At 44.2% G+C, this 16,847-nt stretch overlaps 1 protein-coding gene across 1 annotated transcript; it reads right to left on the bottom strand.

The window, feature by feature from the left end:
- Window positions 1-4,953: 4,953 nt before the first annotated feature.
- On the bottom strand, window positions 4,954-8,394 carry LOC124666923 (protein XRI1-like). Its single transcript, XM_047204254.1, has 9 exons — window positions 8,244-8,394; window positions 7,136-7,191; window positions 6,938-7,060; window positions 6,321-6,409; window positions 6,126-6,186; window positions 5,944-6,046; window positions 5,788-5,828; window positions 5,621-5,701; window positions 4,954-5,490 (listed from the first exon to the last, which is right to left on the bottom strand). Exons 1-9 carry the CDS (start codon window positions 8,276-8,278, stop codon window positions 5,216-5,218), a joined length of 864 nt encoding a protein of 287 aa, XP_047060210.1. The 5' UTR covers window positions 8,279-8,394; the 3' UTR covers window positions 4,954-5,215.
- Window positions 8,395-16,847: the final 8,453 nt, after the last annotated feature.

Genomic DNA, 16,847 nt, shown 5'->3' with positions numbered 1-16,847 from the left:
CGGAAGGGCAACGTGGGGGGCCACACGAGGGCCCCACACCACAGGTCGGCGCGGCCAAGGCTTGGGCCGCGCCGCCCTATGGTGGCGACCCCTCGTGGCCCCACTTCGACTCCTCTTCGGTCTTCCGGAAGCTTCGTGGCAAAATAGGACCCTGGGTCTTGATTTCGTCCAATTCCGAGAATATTTCGTTACTAGGATTTCGAAACCAAAAACAGCTAGAAACAAAGAATCGGCTCTTTCGGCATCTTGTTAATAGGTTAGTTCCGTAAAATGCACGAATATGACATAAAGTGTGCATAAAACATGTAGATATCATCAATAATATGGCATGGAACATAAGAAATTATCGATACGTCGGAAACGTATCAAGCGCCCACGTGGCCGAAGGACACAGTTTCCAGCACCGATGCTCGCCACTCGCGGCTAGGTTGACGCCGTCTCTGCCATCCAGGGCCAGCGCCCTGGCTTCCAGGACCCTGCCAGGGTTGCGACGGGCAGCACCCCCACCTGGCCACCCTAGCACCGGCGAGGCCGAGCAGAGGTGGGAGGGAGGAGGGCCGCCGATTAGCCATCGGCAGAGGCCAACCCGCCACACAGCGGGTTGCCTTAATACCGATGCGTAGGGGCTCCCGCGAGCAGATCCCCGCCATCCCCATCACCTGTGCTACAGGGCTTCGTTGGCGGCTGCCTTAGAGGACGACGAGGAGAAGCGGGAAGGGTGTGGGAAGCGGCGGTGGCGAGGGGTTAGGGTTTCGCCCCTCCCGTTGCCCAGAGGAGACGACGCGAGGGGAGCCATTTCTCAAAACATGGTCCTCAATGTCGGTGTTCTTGGTTCAGCCGTCAATGTTTATATGAGTTGGTGGAGGAAAAATAGCCTAGGGACGTTTAGGTGTCACCGGAGAGGAATTGAGGAGCACATCATGGCTTTATCATGAGAGATCATCTGCTCCTTGTGTGTGTGTGGTGGTGGAGGGATTGTGGGGGGAGACGAAGAGGAATTGTTGAGGGAGAAAATACATCGTGCCTTTTAAATAGGGCAGTTGTAAAACCTGAAAGATCAAGAGGAAGAGTAATAACAGAGAAGACGAAGCGGAAAATTTAGTGGAGTCGAGGGAGACACCAGGTCCGAGAATTGCACAACGCTCTCAAAGAAAATAAATTGTGGTGACGTGGCTTCACCAAATCGCAGCAAAATCCCTGTAGTGGGGTGCTTCTATTTAGGAATTGAAGATTACATTGTTCATACAACTTTTGATGTGCATTATTCAAAGTACTTAAACACAAAATGTGTACATGGATAAAAGATATTTCATGTCCTATCTACTACAACAACCATTAGTATCGCACATGTTCATCAATCTTTGTGATAAGCGTACTGAGACAATCGATCATCCCCATCTCTAGGTGTGACGAAATGCCTCTCTTCTCCAAAGATAAAATAAAAAAATTATCTACAAATTAATGCACTACATACGTTCCGAATATTAATGCTTGTATTTTACCGACAGTATAGTTTGACCAAGCTGTTTATTAAATACCTTTATTAACATATAGAATCCAACAAAAACGCCGTTATATATTTCATATGATACATTATCATAAAACGGTGAAACGCGCCAATCTGTTGGGCAGGCGCGGGAACAATCGTCGTCGTGCGGGAACCGGTAATCGCCGGTGGCAGGCCTCGACGGGACGTTAAACCGCCATTAACGAGTGTATGTGCTAAAAAAATACATTCGCACCGCTGGGATACCCGACGTAAATGGTCGTCTAGGCCCGTATGGCGTCCGCGGGCCAACGAAAATGTAGGCACACGGATAATTTAGATATCCAAAATGCGTCGGCGCGTTGGAGATGCGCTAAAGCTAGTCTAAGCTGAGGTAAACATGCGCCAGCGCATTGCAGAGAAGGAAAATTGGGTGAGATGGCACAGTCTCAGATGGAGCCCCATGAGTATTCTACTTTTTCCATTTCACGTAGGTAGTTGTAGTGTACCTGAAGGCAAGGAAACGGAGGCGACGTGGCATCAGGAACGGACGAGTCCACGGCCGACGGGGACGGGGACGGATCGACGCCAAGTGCGGCATGGTAGGGCAGCATTATCTGGCACTGCCGCGGTCGTCCTCCCCAGGCCCAGGAGGTAGAGGAGCGAATGAGCGCGACTTGCGTGCCCCGTGATCGAGCCGGAATAATCGGGTGGCCCAGGAAGAAGACGCGACACCAACAATAATTCTGGCTGGACGGCTCGATCGATCGGCATCATCATGCTCCGCGTACGTACATACGGAGTATGTGGGTTATTGTGTTGGTTTGTTGTCACTCTACGTACCATGCATGTCGCGCCGGGGTTTGGACGCCGGAGACCCGGAGTAGGGCCGTCGTCCAGCCTCGTGCGACGGGAGAGAGTACACGTTCTGGAGTACTGGATCAGCTATCAAGACCAAGATCCGGCCACCGGTGCAGCGGCGTCGCTTCGATGCCTACACGATCCAGTGGTCACTGCGCCTGTCGGGTCCTTCGTGTTAGATTATTTATCCTCGAAAAAATCCACCCACATATCATAGTTTTTAAAAGCTCTGCACATTACAAATAGGTTCTTCACCCATTGAGCAAAAGCTACACGCACTAGAGCACGCCGAGGCCTTGTTCGGTGCAACTGTTTTGTTGGGGTTTTGTAGAGTTTTCGGGTGTAAAATTCAGGTCTGACTAAAACACTTCAAAGCACTCCAGGGCCATTCGGCAGGCCGGTTTTGGCAGGGTAATGGTCCAGGGGTGGAATTGAAAGGCTTCACCCTCCCGATGGTGAGGTGGGGGCTACGTCCAGAGGTCAGAATAAGTACCTCCTTACCCTATACCCGTTTAGGAAACTCTTCCGTCGGTGAAATGATCTTTGAATCGCCTCCTCTCTATCCTTAGGATGTACCTGTTAGTATCTTTTTTTTTGAAACGTCCGGCAAAAAGCTTGCCTTAATTCATTAGATAAGAAGAAGAGTCACAAAGGCATGTCCTAAAAGCTTATGACAAAGGAAGGTAAGGTCCTAATCTCCCGGAATTGAAAGGACCAAAAAAATTCGCATCGGCAAGAACGTAGTTGCCCGCTTTCGATTTGATGCGTTCAATGACAACGGTAGGCAAGGTTTGCTTGTTATTGAAAACTCAATTTTCCAAGGCACTAGCATGAGGAGGGATGACATCTCTCTCCTTCTTTCGGGGTGGACGCGCGCCAAGTTGTTCCATCAAGATTCGACGTTGTTCAAGGTTAGGGTTAGCCACCATCTAGCGAATCTCGCTAGGCTGGAATGCCACGTGAGACTTGGTTTAGTTCCGAGCCTGGTGACCTTCTTTAGATGCTTGAACTCGACCGTTGTGTAATCCTCTCGGATTAATAAAGTTGCTACTTTACCCGGAAATTCCCCGGGATTGAAGGCCGAGCCAAAATTTGATCATGTTCCTACTGAAAATCACATCACATAATCTGTCTCCGTGTTAAATTGTTGGCTTGCAAAGAGGTCGTGCAGAACTTCCATGACATGAGATGAGATCCCTGCACGTATGTGTTGCTCCTGCCGCACATTGTCCGTGCCCGACATTCCTGATCATGGCAGACCAGAGCATAGTTCATCATACGGACGGATCAGAGTAAATGAAGGAACAGGGAATGCACGGGATCCGCACGGCCCGAGGGTTTAATTCTGTCCTGATGAAACCGATGTTTACGCTTGGATGAGCCAAGGACAGTAGGACGACACCATCATCATCATCACCCAGCATCTGCTTCTTCTGGACTCCTGCACCGTACGAGATGCACATGCTACTCCAGTACCCTGCAACGCGAGACCATCGGATCTACAGTACTATGTTAACACGCAAGACAAGATCCTGGTGCTAATTACCACTGCAGATCCCGACCGTTATCTTAGTACGGCAGGAAGTGGGGGCTGCTCTGATGACGATCCCATCACTTCCTAAGAGCAGGTCTAACAGACCCCCTAAACCACGTCGGACTTGTATAATTCCGGCGGTATACGAGGTGCGGGCGAAATGGCCATCTAGCAGGCCCCCTAAACGGTTCACCCCGTATCTAAAATATACAGGGCCCTGGGAATTTTCTCCCTCGCCCCTTACTTATAGAGGGTGGAGGGGCTTGTAGGGGTGAAAACCGCACTCGCACCACCGGACCTCGTCGCGCCGCCGCCAAACAAACTCCACTCCGGCGACCAATTCCAGCCAACGAGCTGTAAATTCTATCAAATCTCTACCAATTTCTTTCAACCCATCAAGATTTCTATCAAATAATGAAAAAACTAGATGAATTTTGAAGCAAAATTCCGCGTTCTTCCACTCGGGGCGGAGCTGGCGGGGACGGGGCGGAACCGGCGCCGGCGCGGCAGGGCGGGGGCGCCGCGACGGGCAGGGCCGTGGTGGCCATGGCGGCCTCGAGGCGGCACAAGGCGACGGGGTCATGGCGGCCCGAGGCGGCACAAGGCGACGGGGCCATGGCGGCCCGAGGCGGCGCAAGGCGACGGGGATCGCCCGCGGCCTGAGAAGCGGGGCGAGGCGGCGGGGCGGCGCGTGGCAGCAGCTCGGGGCGGCATGTCCGGTGGTGCGGGGCGGCAGGTCCGGTGGGGCGGCAGGTCCGGCGGCGGGGCTGCAGCGCGAAGAGATGAAAAAAGAAGCATATTCCTCTTTTACGGTTTCCGTATACGGGGACTGCTAGACGGGAGGCGTTTTTGTCCGGTTAAAAGTACTCGCGTTTTATGTACAGGGCCCTCTACACGTGTTTTACGGGGCGGAAATTTAGGGGGTCTGTTAGACATGCTCTATGCTCTAATAGTTGGATCTGGGTATGAGCATGATTCAGAGTTTCAGTCCTGACCAGGCTCAAGCAATACAGTAGATATATGTAGCAACCAGACTGGTATACTGCAAAATATATATATATGATCTCACCAAACTAAATATGTCCATAATTACCTGATCACACCAACTTTTCCACCTTTCATCAACCAAGAAAAGAAAGAATCAGACTAGCCATACCCGCTGACTACAAACACCCTCTAGTCCTCTACCACCACTCTAATGTTGCAGCACACCACCCTCTTCTACTAACAAGCTAACACAGGCCAAATGCTGCAGCAAGCACAATCCAACAACAACAGCAACACACACAATTCTTTGGCCACAAAATCAGCTATACCTAGACAGCACGGGAGACTTAGCCTCTCGTTCTTGTGATGGTGATGCTGCCCTTGCCCCCCTCGGTGTGGATCTTCGTCTTGTGCACCACGGGTTTCCCGGAGATGGCTGAGGCCTCGTACGAGACTGGCTCATCGTCGTACTTGTGCCTGATCCTGTACGGAGGCGGTGCATGGATTTTCTGGTTTATATCCCTTAGAGTGGTGTCGCCGCGGAAACCGCACGGCTTGATCAGCTCGAAAGGGTACGCCACCGTTGCTTTCTGCTTCCTTGCTCTCAGAATGTTTCTTCCAGCTGCAGGTCAGAACAACAATGCATGAGCAGAACATCGATGGCTTGGACAAATTATGCGAACAGAAAGTTTGTGTGGAAAATGGATGACAGATAGTGCTTCGATAAAACTGCAGCAGAGTCGAGCATATACCTTTCAGAGGTGTAGGTCGAGATTGCGGAGGTTTCTTCACAACTTTGCTAGACTGCTCCTCGACTAAAGAAATCTGGAGAGCTGAAGGTTAAACGAAGTGTTGTAGTCAGCAGCATTATAATTGTGATAATCACTGCCAAAATGTATCCTAGGACAATTATACTAACCGGAGATATTGGCTTGCACAGAAGCACTAGGCGGACTATTCCTGTTGAGAAGGACCAGAAACACAGCATGAGAAACAAAAAAATATTAAACAGATGGCATTTAACTGAAATGCTATCAAGTCAGGCACAAGTTGGACCTCAGGAGTAAAAACATACATTTCTGCAGGAGGGCAACCAGGTACACTGTCTTGCGAGCAATCCACCAGCCATTCTTCAGGTAGTTCCTCTGTCCCATCAGCAAGTAACAAATGCTCATCACCTGAAATCACCTCTAGTATTAGGATAAATGGAGAAGAACCAACTCAGATTAACACTAGCAGAGATGATGAAAGACCTACTAGAGAAATCCAAATCCACTTGCAGGCTTTCTAACAGCACATCTGTCATCGGACACTCCATCTGCATATAAAAAGATAGATATTGATGGAATTTAACACCATTCTAATGCATATAATCATTGACTGGACACAGTTCAAAATCCACAGGTAACTGCATTTTTAAGGTGACATCAAGAATCCATCTACATCACATACCTCAACATTTTCTGGACAGAACTGCAGCATACGTCTTCTTTTAGCTTGTAAGGTTTCCTTCCCTTCGTCGAAGTCCTTGATAGTAATGTCTGCATTGTACATACATAAGGTCAATTAACTTGGCCTTCCGATATGCACCAAAAAACATGAGACCTGATAGGATGCAGATTTACTTTCAGAAATTCCATGTAAAATCCAATGTTCTGACTTCTGATTCAAGGTTAAACCATATTGCATTTCATAAAATTCTACGTGGTGGACCAAATGAAATATATGAGAACACAACTTGGCAAAACATGTGTTTCACAAATTTTATCCCAATGACTTATCTACTGTTTTGCTTGCAAACAAAATGCAACCAGAGACGCGTGTACAGATAAGTAGGAACTTACAAATCAACTACCAGGCAAGGCTATGAAAGAAGAAGGTTCCAAAGAAAGAGTGAGAGAGTGTACGAAGACAGCAGACAACGGTTCAATTCAGAACATGGGTAGTAAAACATACTAGTGACTTCACATCACACTACATGCTAAACATCCTTCTGTGATAGTACAGTATGCTACTGGTGAAGGTAACCAGGATATGCAAGGAAACATTATGATGTACTACAATCTTACCTCCTATATCACAGAAGGGCAAATCTATGTCTGTACATTCTTTTATTGGAGTTTGCTCATCGAACATGCTCCAAGAATCAATCACACTGCTGTTTGTTTCAGCCCACAAGGAGCTAGATGGAGCTGCCAAATCAGAAGAAACGGTCAGCAATTCACTGGATGCAGTTTAGGGACAGAAGGGATGGCGGAGTTGCAAACCTGGTACCAAATCCTTGTGCAGATCAAACTCTGGACTCTGCCATTCCCACATCTCACTGCACATGGAAGAGCATTGTTAGGGAAGGACTATTCAGGTAAAAACTTCACAATACAACAAGTGGCAATGCGGAATTCACAACTTTGCACATGCTTATTATACAGCAAGAGCTGCAATCTGAACAGTAGATTGCATCGCACGCCTGAAAGCAAATCAATATCTAAGGTCAAATTTACAAGGTTTTTTTCATGTTGTGTACGTTTCAGCGTTTCTTCCTACGGAAGAATCAGAATGTTCAGAAACGTGAGGGCCTCTTTGGTCCAAAGGGGTCGGGATTTGCAGAATCATGTATCCAAGGTAAAATGTTCATGTGATTTTCTTTTCTAAAAAGAAGGGTTAATTTCATCGTGCGTACATTTCAGTGTTTTTCTTCCTAAGAAAAAAACCCAGAATGTTCAGAAACGTACGGGCCTGTTAATTTGGTTCAAAGGGGTCAGGATTTGCAGAAGACACTAACAACCGCAATGATAAGTAAAACTAAAAAGGAAACGTTTGACGATTAAGGCAGTCCCATGAAACAAACACCTGCCAACCATGTGGCAGACGAGAGCACAAGGAACGGGAGCACGGCATGAGCAGCCGCCATCAAGCTAGGGTTTAACAGCAAAGGACAAGACCTAACCGCAACTAAGCCGGGACAGACAGTACGCCACAAAAGAGCAAAGCGCCCCCAAAAGAAGACATGATCCTTTTTCCTCCCAGAATTGGAAGTCTTTCCTCGTCCCAACATCATACGACGCCGAAAAGATCAAGGCGAAGACGACGAGGACGAAAGAGAGAAGAAGGAAAGAAAAGAAAAAAAGGCGGCGCCGCACCCAACCAACGGAACCGCCGTACCGCGAAAGCGAAATTAGGGATCAATCAAGCGAGGACGACGACAGGATTAAAAGTCCACCGCACAACGCAAGGAACAAATCGCGACGGAGAAAAAAAAACCAGCGCCTTTTCTCCCCGCGCCGCCGTCGCGTCGCTTGTGACAGACCGAGAAAACCGGGGTAGGCCGGAGGGGAGGAGGGAGAGGAGACCCCGGTCACAGACACACACACACACCTCTGATCGGCACCAATGCCTCCGTCGAAATCCATCCCCGCCACAGCCTCCGCGGCGGATCCAAGACGCGCTACGGCGGCCCGGCGCTACTTACCGAACCGAGAAAGGTAAAGTCGAAGGAGGAAAGAAGCCGGCGAGGTGGGGAGCGGGTGGAGGAGGAACTGGGGCGGAGAGTGGGCTTGCAATTGCAGTGGTGGTGGTGGGCAGTTTATCTCTGTCTCTCTCTAGCCAAAGCCAAAGGACCCAGGAAGGAAAGCTCGCGCTTTTATTACTCTCACGCTCCAATGTGACGGCACGGCACAGCCACAGCGCGTGGCGCGGAGGCCGAGGAGAAGAGGTGACGACCGGCCTTTTGATGATTATCCTACGACTAATTGGCCAATTTGGGTTACCACTAAACTAATCCAGCGGTTATGCAGATCGAAGACAAAGCGAGCCACGCTGCTGCTCAGGCCAAGAAGAGGCTTCCACCGGAAGAAAGCGGAGTGAATACACACACGCGCTGTACGTGGTACTGCCTAGTGTAGCCGGTGGGTAGCGCTACAGGTGTGCGCCGTATTCTCCGTACTACCATAGTTAAAACGCTAGTAACGCTTACTGTAATAGTGGTACTAATTTATTTAGTCCCTCTGATTCATAATAAGTGTTGAAAATTTATTTATTTTCAGTTAAAAAAGAAACTAAATTTTCAGCACTTATTATGGATCGTAGTGTGTATAGAATAAATATAAATATAGAATCAATACAAATGGATACATTAGGTTTTGATACTCGTATTTTTCTTGTAAAATGGGTTTTAAAAAGCTTTGACTTAATACAATGGTGTTTGACAGTGCATATATGGAAGGAGGCATTATTATTATAATCATCAATATCTTAACCGCAATATATGCCATAGATATGAAATGGAAATGTTCGATGAAATTCATGTGAGTTGCTTTGAAATGGTTGTATTTCAAGCATGCATATTTTTCATGAGGAGCACCACGAAAAGGGGCATGGAGAACATGCAATTCATTCTAGAAAACAGAATTTACCCGCTTTATGAGAAAACTAGGTCGAACCCCATAGAACGCATGGTTTATTCAAAACTATTACAACCAACAACAAAGAAAAAATAGAAACCTAGTCCAAAATTCCACAGCGACAAAACAATTCTACGCTAGAGCTCCGGTGTCGGATAGGGAAGTGAGATCCTTACACCATGGAAGGTAGGTAGAAGCTGGAATATAACTGGATATTAGTTCTTCAATTAGAACATAGCGTAGCTTATGGAGTTTCCTTGACCTCCTTGTTTTAATTTCTTTCAGGACGTGTACAAAAGAGTTAATGTCGTATATTTGACCCCCCAAAGTCTCGCCTACCTAGCGAATGCCAAATACGCTTTTAAGGAGTGGCCTCAACTATCTATGTGTTACTTTCTCCTTCATGAACCATTATGAAGGAGAAAAGTTATATGGCGAATATAAACAAATATTATTTCGCATCAAGGACCAAAGAAATGAATGTGGGCTACATCGCGACTTAGGATGTGAGCTGTCAAACATATAACTCCCGCTGGTCCTAAATACTTGTTACATGTTCAATGAATCTAGGCAAAGCGACACACACCGCTATTCCGGGACCCCAGGCCAAGAGGCTTGCACCGTAAGGAAGCGGAGTGAATACACACACGTGTTGTATGTGGTACTGCATAGCCCGTGGGTAGCGCTACATGTGTGCGCCGTATTCACAGCATAGTAGAAAATTATTTACTTCCTTCAATCATGATAAGTGTTGGAACTTTATTTCATTTTTGTTAAAAATAAATCTATTGCCCAACACTTATTGTGGATCGTAGTGAGTAGAAAAAATGTAAATAGTAAATCAATACAAATGGATACAGTAGCTTTTGATATTTTTCTTATAAAAAAGGTCAATAAAATATTTGAGTTAATACAATGGTGTTTAACAGTGCATATATGGAAGGAGACATCATTATTATTATCATCAATATCTTAACCGCAAAAAATGTAATGGAAATATTCGATGAAAAATTCACACGAGTTCCATTGAAATGGTTGTATTTGAAGCATGCTTATTTTTCATGAAGAACACCTCGAAAAGGGGCATGTAGAACATGCAATTCATTCTAGAAAAGAGAATTTACCTGTTTTATGAGCAAAACTAGGTCGAACCCCATACAAATAATAATGGTTTATTCAAAACTATTATATTACAACCAACAACAAAAAACTAGGCACCTAGGCACCGGGCCTAGCTAGACCAAAGTTCCACAGGGGCAAAACAATTCCCCACCAAAGCTCCAGATAGAGAAGTGAGATCCTTACACCAGGAAAGGTAGGTAGAAGCTCGAATATAACTGGATATTAGTTTTTCAATTTGAACCTAGCGTAGCTTATGGAGTTTCCTTTACGTCGTGTCTTAATTTCTTTCAGAACATGTACAAAAGAGTTAATGTCGTATATTTGACCCCTAAAGCCTCACCTACCTAGTGAATGCCAAATACGCTTTTAAGGAGTGGCCTCCAGCATCGGTGCATTATTTTCTCATTCATGAACCATCATGAAGTAAAAAAAAAGTTATAAGTTTAAATGCCACTAGCGGATATGAACAAAGATTATGTCACACAAATTACAAAAGATCTGAATGCAGGCTACGTGGCAATTTAGGATGTGAGTTGTCAAACATATTACTCCCCTGGTCCTAAATGCTTGTCACGGGTTCAATGAATCTAGGCAAAGTGTCGCACGTCGCTTCTCCGGGACCCCGGGTCAAGAGGCTTGCACCGTAAGGAAGCCAAGTGAATACACACATGTGTTGTACATTTGTATGTGGTACTGCGTAGCCGGTGGGTAGCGCTACAGGTGTGTGACATATTTTTTGGTCGCGGTTAAAACGCTAGTAACTCTCTGCAATGAAAAAAAAATGAATACTCCCTCCATCCCAGAATAACCGAATCAATATAATGGGTATAGTAGATATCTTTTGATTGCTTATAGTAGATATTGATCTTATAAAAATGGTCAATTCAAAACCACTTAGAGTTAATACAATGGTGTTTAGCATTGCATATATGGAAGGATACATTATTATGAAGATTGACATCTTAACCACAATATATGCCATATATATGTACTGGAAATGTTCGACCAATATCATGTGAGTATATTGGAATAATTGTATTTGAAGCATAAAAACCATGGTTTATTCAGAACTATTACGACCAATACACAACCTAGGAACCTACGCACGGAGTGTAGCCAGACCAAAATTCCGCATCGGCAAAATAATTCTCCACCATAGCTCTAGTTGTTGGAGATGTGTACTACATGCAAATAATAAAGATGTTTTTATTGTCATATCACTAATGTTCATGATAAGTTTCATGACATGCTCTAAACGTATTAAGCGAAACATTAGTACGCACGCGGTATGTAAACAAATCAAGTCCCTAGTCAACTAGTCCATTGGTCAATAGATGATTAAGGTTTCCTGATCATGAAAATTTATGTCAATTGAAAATGGGGTTATGTAATTGGATGAATAATGTGATGAATACCAAACATAAGTACTGCAGAGATCCTAGTTACAAAGTTCAATAGTGTGATAACTTTTAAAGCATACTAATGATTTCACACAACATGCTAGACAATTCAAGGCCATCTTCGACCTTGATCCTAGCATAGCTTATGAAGTTTTCTCGACCTCCCCATCCTGATTTTTTAGGATGCATATAGAAAGAGTAAATATCGTGTAATTGTCCCAGAAAATACTCACCTACCAAGTAGTTGCCAATTTTGTATTTCAGGAGCGATCTCATATTTTGGTGCGTTACATATCCTTCAAGAACCATCATGAAGTGAAAAAGTTGTAGGTTCAAACGCAAGGAACAAATATAAACAATTTTTTAAAAAAAAAAATAGACCAAAGGATTGAATGCATCATCTCATTCAGCATATGAATTGTAAAACATACTAGGTACTTCACAGAACATACTAGACAATTCAGGATAACCGTTTTCACTTTGAGTCTAGGGTAGAAATGGAGTTTCCTCGATCTTTTCATCTTGATATCTGTCAAGATGTATACATAAAGAGTAATCGTCATGCAGCTGACCCGAAAAAGGATTCACCTACATGGTGGTTGCCAACTTTGCTTTTAATAAGTGATCTAAGGTTTTGGTGCATTGAATTATCCTTAAATACACTAGAAACACTTATATTTTATATTATTCTTAAATGCATCGGAAAATGTCATTTGCAAACTAGCATGCAATTTCAGAGTAAAATTGTGTTGCAAAGTTTTTTGACTCTAAGAGAAGAATATCCCTGGCAAAAATTAAAATAAAGCTCAATACCAAATGTCTATATGTAGTGATATCTGCGAGTGTTAGCTCGGTACCTAATGTATTCATTTGGTGTTCTAGACTGTCAAATCTAAAAAAACGCAGACTTAGTACAATATTGAATTGTCCTTGTGTATGTGGAAAGGAGGGAGTGTACTACAAATATCACATTCGAACTACGGTACATGCCCTGGCGATCTAATGGAATGCATTTGATCAAATTCTTGCGACTGCCTTTAATGGTTGTATTTTCAAAAAGAGCACAAATCAAGAATCCTATTGGATGGTCGTTGTTGATCATCTACCTTACCATGTCTATGGAGTTTTCTTGATCTCTATGTCTTGCTTGTGTTGGCCCACATGGAGTCTAAGTGTGACAACTCTGCCCAATGACTCTAGACCATAGACAAGAATATGCCACAAATCGAGGTTCCTAATGGCCAAATTCAAGTTATTTTTCTAGCTAGCACTTGGTGGTACAATCCTAAATTTTTGATGGGTTTGCAAACGAGGCCACATGATCTACTTTGCCAGCTATGCCCAACCTACCCTATGGTGACCACTCATTTGTTCGTCGCTAGGGAAGTTTGCAGACAAAGAAGTGTTATCTTGTACATTAGTCAAAACACATAAAAAAGGATTCATGTCTTCACCGGAAAAGACTCAATTTATTTTATGGGGCGGCATCCGATCTTGGTGCGTTAAATTCCCCTTTAATAGACCAGAAATATACTCATCTTTTGAGTTCTCCTTTAATATGCTAGAATCGACATATATGCATGGGAAGGCCCAGCCTTTTGATAATGGGTATTCAGAATTAATGTGTCACCAGAATATCTATAGAAACACGTGAAGCTAACAGCATTCGGTACCTTGGCCTGCAAATACCTTTGAGTCCACATGCTTGAGCTTAACTTTGTCAGGTTTTCGTAAAAACTAATCTAGAAATCAGTTATATAGCATATAATTTGAACATTTTGTAAAAAAATTATGGGTATTCAGCTGAATACCCATGAGTACATGTGTGCCTGCCCATGCATATATGCAGACAAACGAGTATTTAATTACTACCTCCATTTCAAGGAATAAGGCGCACGCGTATTCCAAGATGAACTTTGACCATTAAAATTAAGCAACAAAATCTTGATTATATTATATGTATATAGTATCGTTGGATTCGTATTGAAAAGCACTTTTTAATGATACTAATTTTATACAAATAATCTTTATCTATTTAAAATAATTCTTGGTCAAACGAAAAGCTCGTAAAACGAGGACGCCTTATTCCTTGAAACGGAGGTAGTATGGAGTAAAATTGGGTTGTAATGACTTTGGTCAACTTTTTTTCTTTTCTCTAAGAGAAAGAAAGACGTGGCGGAAATGCAAAACAGAGCTGGGAAGTATGTGCTCCTAACATTTTTCTCATCTATAATATGAATAATGATAAGGATGTGCTCCCGAGAGCTTACGCTCCCGAGCTGCAGTCCGCCGTCTGCGTCTTGAGAAAAACTCTGCTCCCGGGAGTGCTTGGTAATGGCGTGAAATACAACATCTATTGGCGTAATTGTTCAGCGAAAATAACATGAAGATCAATAAATGCATTAACTCGGTAGACGCATCGAGATCAATAAACTACAGGACCTGAGGCTTCATGTGACTCGTGGCATATTGAGTGAAGGCTCCCTCACCCATTGACACCTGGGACACAATCTTGGCTGTGACCCACATGTCGGGTAGATTCCCGTATCTTATCCAAAGCCACAAGCGTAGGTAGGTATAGAAATTTAAGCGGTGACTGAAGGTGAAGCCAGGCCAGCAGGGAAAATGCTAGACTTCCACATGGAGGACAGAAAGAGATAAAAAATAATCAGAGAATGTCAGCCTTCTGATTCGTCCGATTGGGATATGCTCATTTACGCGACGAGGCCAGCATGGTTAACACTGGGTCTAGCTAAAAGACTAGCCCGAGCGGTGACCCGTCTCAGCGGTCGTGACGGAGACCTTTGTAAAGAAAAAACTCTGCAGTAGATGCGATCAGTCCGGTGAGATTTAGATCTTGATCTACTCGCTAACTACAGATCTGTGTGAAGAGCAAGGCGGTTAGAGTTTGGACCAGCATGCTCGTCGCGACCTGCCTCATTGCATCACTGTACCGGTAGTTTATACTCCCCCTCGTGATTCGTGTGAGTAGGCGACTACACGTAGTTACTAGCTTACACTTTGTTTCGGACGTATCTTATCCATCGACAAAGACACGTCGGGTAGCTCACATCGTGTCTTGGACGTTTTGTGATAGTTCTACACTCGAGAGTGAAGGACGTGAGAAACTATATTGGTGTGGAAACTGTGCACAGCAAAAAGGGCGCAAAATGATTCATGATCTCGAATTTAAAGAGCACTAGAAAAGACATGTCGTCTCTGGGTGTGACCGTCCAGAGTGTTGAAGCTTTTTTTTAAACGGAGGCAAACAATTTTTGACTCGTCTCGTTAATTAAGGAGAACATTGACCAGTTTATTAGCGATAAACCACGCAAAAAACGTCACAACTACCCCTCACCGGCCATCAAGAAACGGCTGTTTTGAGGGCACACCCAGCCACCTGGCTACAAGCACAAACCACAAACACCTCCAAAACAAGGTCCATCGTCAAGGTTGTCCACCGATGTCATCGTCATCACTCCTCCACGAGCTAGCGACTCCGACTTCATCGAACAACGACCACACCTGAGAGGTTCTCGCCGTGGCGGCCTTGTGAAGCCCACGTTGGTCCATGCCAAACGGTCGACCCTTCGCACAAAAAACTGATAGCTTCGATTTTGATTACAAGCTCTGGAGAAGAGATGTACATGACCCGCGCCGACTACACATAGTTAATAACTACTGGTGTAGAAAACTGTGCAAAAAGATTCATGATTTCAAATTTAAAGAGCGCTAAAAGGACATATCGTTTCTGAGTGATCGTACAAAGTTTTTAAGCTTTAACTACTCACATGTAGAACTATCACAAAATTGTACATACGCTCACTCATATGAAAGCACACATGTAGACCCTCCCAATGAGCACCTCCGAAACTGATCCGGCCGGTCCTAAGATTGCCGAAGTCACCACATGTGTCTCGCTATATCTACGAGAATGTCGCCTCTCACTAAACGAATATTACCCCTTTATGGGATAACAAAGTGTCAAACCTGGGATTGGAACTTTGATGGGCATTGTCCTAACCATCCAATCACAAATTAGTTCTTAGAAAAAAATCTCGGTTTGAAAGGGAAAACGTTGTATGTAGACTTCTTTTTTGAAATTCTTATGCAAAGAAGAAAAAGAACAAGACTGATATCTTTAGTGGCATATTGCATTCTAACTATAATTTGCTTTTCATGTGGTTTGATTTCAATTTAATCATGTTTATTAGGATTCAATGTTTTTTTTAGTATAAGATATTATTGTGTTTTCTTAACCCTTTGTTTTGGATTCTTATCATATTATTGTGTTTATTTATTTATTTTGAAGCTTCGGAAGCTTTAGCTACTCGAATGTTTTCGACATTCAGATCAGGCATAAGCTGCACGTATAATAATCGTATACTGTTTCGCATCAATAGTCCAAGTGTCCAACAACGGAAAAAGTAGGCTTGCCATACCAACCAAAAGCAGGAAGTAGGCAAAGTCAAAATCACTGACTCGTACTTCATCAGATAGAGACTACAACGATTCCCTTCATACAGGCTTAACAGTCATCACCAGTACACTACCGGCTAAAGACCTAAACAGAGCAGACATCACGACAGAGCCGAAATATTTCAATACCCTCTTGGGCGGTAACGACAAAACAAACTTCTCATAGCAAATCTCAACAGTAAAACCGCAAAGTCCGATGCTCCTCAACACAACACAAAACAAGTCGTCTCCATCTCCGTGTGCTCGACGTTACAAGGCGAATAGAGGTGGGTCACGAAAGTGAAACAAAGCGCTAAAGCTTCGATGAACTAAAACAATCATGTTTAGATCATTGGGAGTAACAAGAGGTTGATGGGATGGACGGATATGTTAGCGGATGGATAAGCGAGGTAAAAGTGCTTCAGAAGCCAAAGTACACATATCTTACTAAACAAACCCCACTGGTGTCCTTCAGCTATGGCATGCGTATGACAAAGTTTCACAAGATTTATGACAAGTTGCTTGTAAAGAGCCGTATCATGCTCTCCGATTTAAGCGTCATGAAGCCGGATAAAAGATTTGGTTTTAGAAGAAACGAA

The sequence above is a fragment of the Lolium rigidum genome, chromosome 6 (assembly GCF_022539505.1).
Source record: "Lolium rigidum isolate FL_2022 chromosome 6, APGP_CSIRO_Lrig_0.1, whole genome shotgun sequence".
NCBI lineage: Eukaryota > Viridiplantae > Streptophyta > Magnoliopsida > Poales > Poaceae > Lolium > Lolium rigidum.
Note: the sequence above shows the minus strand (reverse complement) of the source record. Positions and strands in the feature narration are given on the sequence as shown.

Coding starts and splice junctions, on each gene's coding strand:
- LOC124666923 (XM_047204254.1), bottom strand. CDS start 8,278: ATGGATTTCGACGGAGGCATTGGTGCCGATCAGAG. Junction 6,410..6,937: donor GCCCTTCTGTGATATAGGAG/GTAAGATTGTAG, acceptor TGTACAATGCAG/ACATTACTATCAAGGACTTC. Junction 5,491..5,620: donor TCGACCTACACCTCTGAAAG/GTATATGCTCGA, acceptor TCTGACCTGCAG/CTGGAAGAAACATTCTGAGA.